General features: G+C 34.7%; 1 protein-coding gene across 1 annotated transcript; it reads right to left on the minus strand.

The window, feature by feature from the left end:
• Window positions 1-715: 715 nt before the first annotated feature.
• LOC131931003 (low affinity immunoglobulin epsilon Fc receptor-like) lies at window positions 716-1708 on the minus strand. The gene is made up of 3 exons (XM_059287684.1): window positions 1606-1708; window positions 1334-1519; window positions 716-840 (listed from the first exon to the last, which is right to left on the minus strand). Exons 1-3 carry the CDS (start codon window positions 1706-1708, stop codon window positions 716-718), a joined length of 414 nt encoding a protein of 137 aa, XP_059143667.1.
• Window positions 1709-12601: the final 10893 nt, after the last annotated feature.

Consider the following 12601-nt stretch of genomic DNA (forward strand, 5'->3'; position numbering starts at 1 on the left):
AACAAACGAATGTGTAACCTAGTTACTTGAGAAGTTTATTTCAGTGTAAGTAGTTTAAAGAAGCATATAGCCAGATCATGAAAGAAATGTACGAGCTTATTCGGGGAGACATGATAATGAACTAGAATTGTGTTTTCTTAAAATGCATGTAAAACTAAAAATAAACTGTCTACCTTTTTCCAGGTGGAAGATTTATTTTGTTGACATTTACATAAATATATTTAGTAACACAAACTAGACGCTACATGTTTTGCTTATTAGGTTGTTTCCTTCTCTTTATTTTATTACACACTGCAATTAATTTTTTTTTTACATTTTTTACTATCGACATAATGTAATGTGTTAGTTGAGGCAAGATATGAGTCCTCACTTGTATTACCGTATCGCATCAGAAACATCACTTTGACGACATAATAAGATGCCAATTATACATTATTGGATAAAGTTAAACACCCTTGCATCGTGCATGACATACATTTCATTCCAGCTATTGTCCTACAATAGATCTAGAGTATCACAACATACAGGCAACGTTGTCAAAACTGCCTAATGAAAGTAAAAGAACATTTTCGTCTACTAAAATATTAACAGATACAAGAGAGTTCAATAAATATATGTTTCGAATTATTTTATTAGCATAAGTTTTATTTGACCTAGATATGTAGATTATGATGTCAGCTATAGAAAAGGGTTGGTGTCTCACAGGGTTGGTATCTCACACGGCTGGGTTGACTTCACACAGGTAGAGGGCAGGCGTGTCGCAGGGTTGGTCAATGACAGGTTCGCTATCAGGCTGGTAACACACACATCTCTCTATGTCGTACATGTTATTTGGGTCTCCTGGGTATGTACAATACATCAAATTATGTCTGATCAATATACGGCAATGATGGTTAAATACAGAGTACAATAAAACTATATAGGGCTATCTTATGGTAAAATGTAGATTAAAATAGGATAGAACTGGAATATCTGATGGTAAAATGTACGTCAGTATAGAACTATGTGATGGTCAAATGTAGTTAACTGTAAGACTTGAGCTATCTATCTGATGATAAATACAGAGTACAAAGGGTCCATATACAGGGCGTTCTGATAGTACAATGCAGCTAACAGTAGGTCAGTATTAGCCACAATAAAAAAATATAAATTCTTATGGAAAAAAAAATCAATTTGTGGTAGGTCTTTAAAACATTACTCAGGCTTTCGTGTATCTATAAATCTAACATTTCTTTAGATAGCAATTCAAAAATTAATACGTTCTGATTCAATTTTTGTGCTTAAAACTATCCATGTCACCTTTACAAAAATTTAAAAATAATGCTAAAATCACCTGGATGAAATAGAACTTTGGCCCACGAATCGTCTAACACGCTTTGGTCGTCCTCCCACACAAAATTAAAACTTTCTTCCATGTCGTTTAATCCTATCCAGATGGGACTGCTCTTGTCTGGTACAATGTTCAGTAAAATTTCTAGTTTCTCTTGGGTCTTTGGCGTGAATAGATGAGCACCCTTTGCTGAAAAGTAAATTCATATTTGATTTATAACAACACGTACATATCTGGTCTAAGTGACGAAATACATCATATGACGTCATACAGACCTTGACATTGGTCTCTAGCTGATAGATAGTCCAGCTGGTCAGACGACAACCACACACAGACGCTGGTCAAGCCTCTGGTGATGACCTGGAATCCTAGGCTCATGTTGCAGTAGGGGCCACTAGAGTATAGGCCACTCTGGCTAAGGTCATCCACGTTTTGTGAGTCGATCAACCATGTCCCTTTGTATGTAAAAGTTTTTGGGAAATTATATATATATATATATATATATATATATATATATATATATATATATATATATATATATATATATATATGCATAAACTTTGATTGTGTTGGTTACCTCTTGTGCATTGCTTGTTTTGTCTGTCGTAAATAAAAGCATAACATTGTGGTAAACTTTCCATACATAATTTCCCACAGGACAAGAGGCTTGACACCAAACTACTGTGTTCTATAGGCGATAAGGTTAAGTTCGTCTCTTGAACTAACTTGAAGGTGAGCGCTCTCAGATCCTTATCTGACGCTAGTACTGATAATACAAAACATATAGTATTGTATTAAAACAAAAATACTTCTAACATAGTAATTAGCGAAACGTAATCGAACACATACTTTAATAATGTTAAACCGTTCACTTATGTAGCAGTGTGGACTTAACTATAATGTTCATCTCTCGTAACATTGGTCAAGTATGTAGCTGTTTCACTATCCCTTCACACAAACGGAAAAAACATTACTTCACCTGCCTCGTTTTCCGTGATGTCTAAAAAGGCTTACACTATCGTAACCTGTAATTGTCAAATATTCATAAACAGACACGTATATATTAAAAGGTGACTTACCCTTACATTGGTAATAGATGGTAAATATTAAAACGTAAGCTATTCTTTGATCCATTTGTTAGTGAACCTGGTTTCTTAAATAAATAACATAAATGCACAGCACACCATCTATTTTTAACTTGGTAAGGAAATTATCTTAAACGTAGCTATTTATTTTAATGTAAAATGCAAATTCACAGTGGTTTTAAACAAACATGAACAAAACACACGCTTAAACTAAACATTTTTTTTTAATATTGGGAATTAACTATTTTAGATAACGCTAAAAGCTTATGCTGATATGTAAATGTATTCTGTAGGTTTATGAAACACGACCATTGGAAAAACACATTAAACCATCTTCTCCAACAAGCCCAATAGAAACCACCATCAAAACAAAATTTACGTTCTTAAATGACAGTTTAGTTTAAAGTTACATTTTATCACCCTCCTGACCTAGTAAATTCCTACCAGATTTCGATATCTCGTTTCAGCTGCTTGCGTCACCTTGAATCCAAATTTTTTCTTTACACTGTAGGAACTAGACTTATTTGGTTTTAATTACAAATCAATAATCGATTTCGACGGTTAGTTTCTGTGATTAACTAACTGCACACAGAGTCCTTGAAAAAACTGTGATTAGAGTTTAATGAGGCGACAAATCGATTTAAATGAATCTATTCCTTGAAGAATTGTGTATTGGATTTCTTTCAAAAATAAATCTTTTAATCAACCATTGGAAAAAAGCGAGCAGTTTAGAATCTAACGGCTTTGAATATCATCGTTAGCTAGGGTTAGGGACGTGAAAAACTGCAGACACGCTCCACCAATACAATCATAGCCTTGTCGATTTAAACAAATGCTAAGACACTTCAAGGTCTTGCCGAATTCATTTAATGCCATGTGTGCTTTCAGTGGATTCAACCAGGCTACAGACCCTGTATGTATAGTATTAAGATATGCTGGGTAGGGATAGGTAGAGCGTGTTACAATTACATTTGTTGACGAATATAAAGTTGGATGACTTACAAGTGTTCTTATAAAAAGATACGGGTTGTAGTAAAATGTCTAGATGTATGGTGAAACTCTGAATTGTCGAATGATTGTGGGTGAACATACACTGATATATCATAAAGTTTAATTTAAGGAATATTAAAATGTTTACAAACTATATCAAAGAATTCCAAGCTCAAGATATGCCCTAAACATATACATAACAAACCGACGACTTCATTATTATAGTGACAGAAAAGCTGTTTTTTCCCATATATTTAGCTCTTTTAAATTGATATTTTAAAAAAAATAATATTGTCGTAAGACGATTGGAGTGGTCAGCTGGTAAGCGCATGATTGCTAAACCGAGGAGTCCCAAGTTCGAACACTGAGCTATACGAGGCTCTTCAGCTGGGGGACAGCAACCCACTAGCAGAGAATACTCTAAAATCAAACAGGAGTGGAGTCCCTTAAACAATAGGATTCATGATCATGACCATATTCCCGTTCCTGCCCAAAACACATGGGGCAAATGACGAAGAGTTCGTCTGCTTTTGAGAGCTCGGCATGTGTAGGGATAGTGTGGTCAGCATTAGGTAGGCGAGCACTGTTGTAACGAAGGGGTGGGTTATGGTTAGTGGAGGCACGGAGTAGGTTTAGGGTAAGAGAGCTATGCTTGGCGCGGGATAGGCGTCAGAGAGGCGTCGACTAGAGTTAGCAAGTCACGGTGTAGAGCTAGGATAGATGCTGGCTAATGTTTGGTTAGGTAAATGCGCAAATGCCAATCCATGTTATTCAGAAACACTTTACAGCTATAAATTTGTAAATAGTACTCATAAAAACTTGTGGTAGATATAATTTAAATTAATCTTTTCAATAATAGTTTTTTTAATGGCAGACATTGTACATTTTTTTTTCAAAACAGATGCTCAGCCACAAAACTTGGCTATCCTTATGACTATATATATATATATATATATATATATATATATATATATATATATATATATATATATATATATATATATATATATATATATATATTAGAGAACTCTGGGTGACGGGCTGATCTCACAGAGATAAAGCCCCATACGAGTGCAGTCTAAATCAACAGCCGGGGCGTAGTTGGGGCGATAACAAACACACCTCTCGGTGCCACCATAGTTGTTTGGGTCACCTGTAGAAGACGATACAAGGTCACCCGTTACATAATAAGGATACAGGGCTAGTCATTAGCATAATAAACAATGCAGGGTTAGTCATTAGCATAATACAGAGGCGTAGCGACCCTTCCCGGCGCCCGGGGACAAACTTTTCGATTTGCACCGCCCCCCCCCCCTCGAGATTTCGATTTGCAACCCCCCCCCCCCTCAAACTTCCGAATTGCACCCCCCTCGAGATTTTGATTTGCACCCTCCCCCCTCAAACTTTCAATTTGCGCCCCCCTCAACCTTTCAACTGATTTTTCCAACCCATTTTGGCGCCCCCTAAGCTCGGCGCCCGGGGACATATGTCCCCCCACCCCCCCCCCCCCCCCCCCTCGCCACGCTACTGGCATAATACAGCATGCAGGGTTAGTCATTAGAATAATGCAATATACAGGGTAAGTCATTAGAAAAATATAGGATACAGGGTTCGTCATTAGCATAATACATGAAACAGGGTTAGTCATCTCGTTATTAGCAACAAGATACAGACTTTGTTTTGACATTAGAATGATGCTGGATACAGGATCTTTTAGAGATGGTTATGATTGATAAATATTCGGTAGTCTTTTAGTGATAGATATACATGATCCAACTTGTTTGTCACTAAGTGATGGTTATAGGTAATGTTTTAAGTTGTCTCCGAATTATAAAATATATTATGAAGGTGTTTTTGAGCGATGTTAATATATGATAATTTATGATATTTTTTTGAAATGTCTTAAACGTTTTGCCACAAATGTGAATGAGTTATGAAAACAAAATTCATCGCCTTTAGTAGCTCACCTGTATGAAACAAAACACTCCACCAAGACTTCTGCATGACGGTGCCGTCGTCCTCCCAAACAAATTCGAAAACTTTGGCAAAATCATTCAGTCCAATCCAGATGAGGCTAGATTTTGGTAGTGCAATCTTGAGAAAAATGTCGAGCTTCTCTTGTGTTTTGGGTGTATAAAGATGTGCGCCCTTAGCTGATTATTACAGGAAAAAAGTTTATTTTATATATACCAATAATTTCAAAAAAGATTTTAAAAATGGCATAACTGTGTGTGTGTGTTTGTATGTGTGTGTGTGTGACACAAATATAGAGATTGAAACATTAGTCAAGCACTTCCATTCGACTTCAACATATCTATAATTATGAGCGTGACCTTTGCACTGGTCCCTGGCTGTTATATAGTCCAGCTGGACAGTCGACAGCCACACACAGACGGTGGTCAAGCCCCGGTTGATGACCTGAAATCCTAGCTCCCTGTTGCAGTAGGCGACAGTAGAGTATAGGACACCATCGTTCTGGGCTGACGTATTCGTGGAGGCAACCAACCATGTCCCTGGTAGAAAACAAATCGCTTTACTGTCTTACAAGAAATAACGTTACTTTGTTTATGTTAAATATGGTATGACTAATAAACTATTTTAAATCAAAAATATTTAGGTGAATAGGTTAATGAAGTGCTAATAATACTGGGTAACTGTCGGATCAACTTTGATTAAACACTCTATCGGGATGGTTAAATTACCAACTATTTATGCACAAACTATAATTAGCACATGTATAAAGATGGCTAAAAGACTGACCAACTAGACAGTACATTCTATTAAAACATGCACCAGAATGACTTAAACTTGTACCTGTGGTACACAGACGTGACACCGTGTGATAGATGAAGCTGTAGCAGTGCTGAGGACTATCTACACATAGTCTAGCACAGCCCAGTAGGTTTAGTACAGGGACGTCACTCTTCAGTTGTAACATTGTCAGGCTGGAGTTATCTACCATGTAAAACTTGTGGATACTGCCCGCAGATGTCGCCACTTTTTAAATTGAAAAACAAATTAGACAAAAAATATTTTTTAATGTATTGAATGCAAAAACTAACTGAAAAATGAATAATGCGATTTTATGTTTAGCTGAAAGTAAAATTAATGTACACAGTTAACTTACTTTTATCAATGGAAAACACAGCAAAAATGATAGCAACTAGTATTTTTGTGCTCATTGTTGTGTCACTTTAACCGTTTAATATAATAAGTTCTACTACTTAATTATTTTTGTCTATTTCCGTCTATTAAAATAAAATTTAGAGCAGTTAAATATTATTTCCATAATAATCAACTAAGATCGTTTTACTTATATTATTCAAAAATATTTCCATAACATCTACATATTTCAAAAGGAAACAACAATAAAATTCTAGCAAAATAAATCCAATCTAATGACGGAAACCAATGCCTAGTTTTATTTAATCAAGGCTAATGATGTCTTTATTGACTTCCTAAAACAGATCACATAATTTAAATTAAACTATAATTTCTTTCTGCTACTACTGAAATACACACTACAGTCTAAGATGGACCCCTGAGGAATAAAGTGTTGCATTAGGTGCAATCACATTTCATTTCAAGCTCAATATCGGAAATCAATGCCAGGTTTTAAAATTAACACAATGAAATTAATGAATCCTATTTTAACAATTCAACAAAAAATTTTTATAGTGTAGCTGTGAATGTTGACAGAAAAACTTTCCATAGGCTATTTGTAGTGGGTGGTAAATACTCACATGCGCATGCGCAGGTTGCAAAATCTGACGATGTGAGAATTACCGGATGTCACACCTAGCAGTTTACCTCAGTACGTGATCAGAATCACTCAGTGGGAATCTTGTATTAGATCCACGCTATACCAATGCAATCACACGTTTTACCGATGCTAAAAGTCAAGTGTAGGTTTAAGCTGGTTTAAACTTTACACTCATGTGTTATTCTTTCACACAATGGCTGCGATTTCCTGACGATTTATAAACGTGATTTTGATAACTTTACGAACACTGTTCAGTGATATTTGAGCTGACCGCAGTTTAAAATTAAATTAGAATACGCTTTTGTTAGATATAATAAAAAAAAATTTACCTTGTAAAACTTCGAAAATTTTGTTTTAATGTGTGCCTTGTTTCCAAAGTAGTAGTATTTAAAAAAAACAGAAACTGCATTAAAAGATCTACATCTGCCTATTCAGTTAAGTTCCCCTCCAAAAAATGACATTCTATTGGGCAAGTGAAGTAGAGTTACCCTGTTTCTATGATCTCGGTATATGAAGGGATTGTGTGTCGTCAGCAATATGCCTAGCCGCCTTTTCTTTCCCTTTTCTTTAGTACCCAATAGAGCTGGATTCGAATTTGAGACTTACGGGTTAGTAGTCCAGCTCTCTACTGTTATGCCACTCCGTCCCTTAGATTAACCAGTACCTCTCCGTATGTTTGCAGTCCTAGTGCACCCTTAGATTTTCAATAGAATAATGAGGATCTGTCAGAAACATTTTGGTTGGAATAGATTCTTATGATCAAGCCTATTATGATAATATTCCGTAGACCAAGTCTAAAGAAGTTATACATCCTACACACCCAGACCTCTGTATTGATGTATTGATTGATTTGTTGAAGATGTCGTACGACATGATAATGACAGTAGTTTTAAGTCAGTTCTCTAGACCTGCATGAGCTGGCTTGTCACTCACCAGATCTGCTACATTATAAACCTAAAGACTTGAAATATCAGACTTTATTATGGCTTGTCAGAACGACATTCATGAAGCTTGCAATATTGTTTATTATATTATCTGCTTGTTAGGGGTCGGGGGGGGGGTCACGTCATTACTCTTATTAAAGATCCCTCCTCACATAGAAAGATGGCTAAAAATCACTGAGTGCTGGCTCAAAAAAGTCTTTAACTTTTGTGATTATTTATTTATTTTGTGCAACTCATCCATTCACGTTCAAATACTTGAAAAAATAAAGTCACATTCTCATAGGTGTAGTTTTTTGCGAAATACAATAGTTTTTTTTTTTCTATCTCTAATTACTCTAACTAATACACAATAAGATACAACAGTTACGATACATGCGAAATAAATGCAAGATTAGGTTGAGGTAATTATAATCAATTTATTATAGAAATAACAAGCAAAAGCGAGAGAAATTCAAATTCAAACAGAGAGAATAACACTCAATTTATTATGCAAAGTAAGAACTGAGAAAGAACGGATGTAGACGCAGTATATTTATTGACAAACTTCTAAGTGGGTTTTTATTTTACTAGTTCTTTTCACCCATAGAGAAAAAAATACAACGGGCAGCAGGTTTTTTTATTTTTCATAATTTCTCTTACACCTAGCAATGACAAAACGCAAACTAAACGCCACTGTACGTTGGTGCATTATGGTTCAAGCAGCTAATATTAAAAACGAATAAAACCGGTATAACACGAACTAAAATTTAAAAAACTTTGTTTAGTTGGACTAGTGTTTTAAAACTTACTAAAATTGTTTTATTTATTACATTTTAAACACACACACACACACACACATATATATATATATATATATATATATATATATATATATATATATATATATATATATATATATATATATATATATACAAATGACTATAACAATTTTGTATTTTAAATAATTAACTGCAAAAAATGCTTCACAAATAATAACAAAACAAGGTATTCGTAGCAATATAATTATATCACTCTTAATACTGGTTTGCAATCTAAGTTACATGTTTCAACATGATACAACATTTTTCCATTGTATTAAGTGTAGGTTTACAGAAAAGTACGTGAACGTGGATTCTGACCAGCTTTCATTTTGTTCGCAAAGTTCATTTGTTTGTTTGTTTGTAGGTTTATGTCATTTTTTAAACTCAATTTCGACCAACTTCCAATGCAGCGATTTTGTTAACATTTTCCGATATCTTCTTCTTCAAGAGCAATGCGGTGCATTTCTTTTTTTTTTTTTTAAATCTAATTTACCTTAAATCAATCATTAAAATCTAATTAAATGGTTTTATACTACAAACTCGATAGATTACTATATTTAATAACAGAAGGGGAGATAACTAGCTAGGCGCGACCACCTGATGAGCTAAAAATTGTTTAATATTTGATTCAATAATAAAAGGGGAGATAACAAGATCTCTTGATCAGCTCATTGTAAAGGGTGAACTGTTATCACGGCTAACTATAAAGAAAGAGCAAAACCAGTCTTTTAGAGCTTGCAATCTAGCAATCGGTTTTAACCCAAATATTTTTAGTCAAAGCCTATATAGATGTAGTGTCAACCTAATTTAGAACGAGTTTCTAGCAAGTGGAAAATAAATTAAATATACAAACATTTATAATAACAAGTTTTTTAATGCAACGAAAGCAAGAAAATAATACAAATTTGTTCTTTTTGATAAAGGCTTTCGTAGTGCATGAGATCACTAAGATTTTTTTTAGCGACCAAAGCTTTTATTCAAAAGGGTAAGTTTGTCTTTTTTTTCTTATTTTTAGTGTATTTAAAAGCTTGTTAGCTTGAAGTTTTTATTTAAATTTTAAAATATTTCCTAACATCTAAGAAGAAAATGAACGGAGATAACTCTTTATTTCAAAGATTAAACAAATACTACACGAGTTACATTTATAAAATATTTATTAATTAGAAATAGTAACATTACTTGACTAAGAAATAAATTGTAGAAAAAATTTATAACTGTGTAAGATGAATACAGTTAATAAAGTGGGCACGTTCTAACTTTCTAGAAAGCTTAGAAAATATGGTAGAAAACATATATATATATATATATATATATATATATATATATATATATATATATTTATATATATATATAGTGTGTGTGTGTGCTACATCTAATCAAGCAAGTTGCAGACGTGGGTTAATCTCGCAGACGTACATGCCCGGGATGTCACAAGCGATGTCAACCACCGGCTTGAGGGAGGGGCAGTAGGAGCAGCACCTCTCGATACCACCGTGGTTGTCTGGGTCTCCTGTTTGGTGATCAAATACAAAATATTGATCTTTACAGCTGATTAGGCAAGGGTAAAATATGTTGTCAAAAGAACCAGAGCTGCATCCCCTTTTTTGGTGTAGTTCTATGCCATTTTACTCTCTTCATGTATGTGCTATACATAGGCCTACAATTTATGATCATCTATTTTAAAATAGTTAACAACTAGGAAATAAATTATTATTATTGTAAATGTTTAAAATAAATTTAATTTAAAAAATTGTAAGTCGACCACAATAAATATAGCAGTTTGAAAGGCCATAATGTTTCATTTGATATTTCTCATTGTACCCAACATATTATCCAGTCTGATTAAAATATTTATATTATTTTTTAAAATCCTAATTTATTTCAGCTTTGCTTTATAAGTCATACTCCTCAATCCACTTCACCGAAAAACAAATACCCATTTAATTTCTCTTTTAAAAAAAAATCTCAACATGGAAACACCATTTAATTAAACATTTAAATTTTCATGTTTAAAACTAATATTGAAATTAAACGTTTTGTAATAGTATTATATTTAAGCATGTCATCTTCAACGAATGAAAGTATATGTAAGAAAGAAATATTACTAATGTAAATCTGTACCAATCATCACAAGCCTATAATGAAAACTGTAATGCTAAAGCGAACTTGGTAAGGCAAACTGACGCTGTAAATTACATGTTACGTCGTCTGCTTTAACTTTCAATAAATGAAACTATTTCTTCTATGTTGTATTAAAGCAACTATAGCAACGGCCTTGAATTACCACACTGTTTCAATTAGAGTTAACGTTCTTACAATTAGTACCAATATAGGTTTACAATGTTAAAAAAAGTTTTTCAGTAGAGCAGCACATTGTTCAAAATGTGCTGACAATACTTGATCATTAATTTTTATTTGTAATGAAGTTAAGTTTTAGAAAATAACATGATAATAATTTAGTCAACCTGAGAGATATTAAATAATCCAGATACAATTCATTGTTTAATAATATAACTTAGTGAATAACCACACTTGAAGAAAAGGTAACATTCTCTAACATATTACCTGCATGAAATAAATATGCTGACAAGCAAATCAAATTGTAAAAACACACCCGCAGAGTGTTTGAAACATATCTCTCTTACACAGTGGCGTAGCGAGGTCGGGTTTCACCCGGTGCGGCACTTAATGGTGTCACCCCCCAGAGGCGTAGCGACCCTTCCCGGGGACAAACTTTCAAGTTTTCGATTTGCACCTAACCCCCCCTCCCCCTCAAACTTTCGATTTGCACCCCCCTCAAGTTTTTCTCTATATATTTTTCTATTTTTTGCCTTGGTGTCACCCCCCCCTAAATGGTGTCACCCGGTACGGTCCACACCCCCCGCCACCCCCTCGCTACGCCCCTGCTCTTACATATTGTCACCGTGTTTAAGAGATATATCTCTTACATATTGTCACCGTGTTTAAGAGATATATCTCTTACATATTGTCACCGTGTTTAAGAGATATATCTCTTACATATTGTCACTGTGTTTGAGAGATATCACTCTTACAATTTGTCACAGTGATTTAGAGATACATCTTTTACACATTGTGACCGTGTTTTAGAGATATCACTCGTACATATTGTCGCAGTGTTTTAGAGATATCACTCTTAGATATTGTCACCGTATTTTTACCTCTCCAACGTATGATCACAATGAAATGGGAAGAGCTAAATCCTAAACAGAGGGATAGACAGAGAACCAGCCTACAGGCAATTGTAGGCGAACTTGTCTGAAAAGGATCCCACACTGAGGACACTGAGTGTCACCTGGCAGGTGAAAGAAGTCAAGGCCATTAGGGCTGTGGAGGGGGGAGATGGAAGGAGAGGTGCCTAAAACCGACCATATAAGGCATGAACTTGCAAGACTGAGGCTTGAGTTTTGTTGCTGCATTACGCTCCTTATGGAAATAAGAGGATTATGGGGTGTAACAAAAGAAAGTACCCGAACTTGCCTGTTTGAAATGAAAATAAAAGTAGCAGCTTCACTTACCTGGATGAAAGAGCACGGTTTTCCAGGAATTATCGAGGATGCTGCCATCATCTTCCCATACAAATGTGAATGCTGTGACGAAATCATTGAGGCCAATCCAGGTGACGTACTGTGTGGTGAGGGGCAGGCTCAGCAAGATGTCCAGCTTGTCTT

The sequence above is a fragment of the Physella acuta genome, unplaced genomic scaffold, assembly GCF_028476545.2.
Source record: "Physella acuta isolate Inbredline_101_S28 unplaced genomic scaffold, ASM2847654v3 ptg000102l, whole genome shotgun sequence".
NCBI classification, from domain to species: domain Eukaryota; kingdom Metazoa; phylum Mollusca; class Gastropoda; family Physidae; genus Physella; species Physella acuta.

Coding starts and splice junctions, on each gene's coding strand:
- LOC131931003 (XM_059287684.1), bottom strand. CDS start 1,708: ATGAGCCTAGGATTCCAGGTCATCACCAGAGGCTTGACCAGCGTCTGT. Junction 1,520..1,605: donor AGCTAGAGACCAATGTCAAG/GTCTGTATGACG, acceptor TTTACTTTTCAG/CAAAGGGTGCTCATCTATTC. Junction 841..1,333: donor CAAAGTTCTATTTCATCCAG/GTGATTTTAGCA, acceptor GTACATACCCAG/GAGACCCAAATAACATGTAC.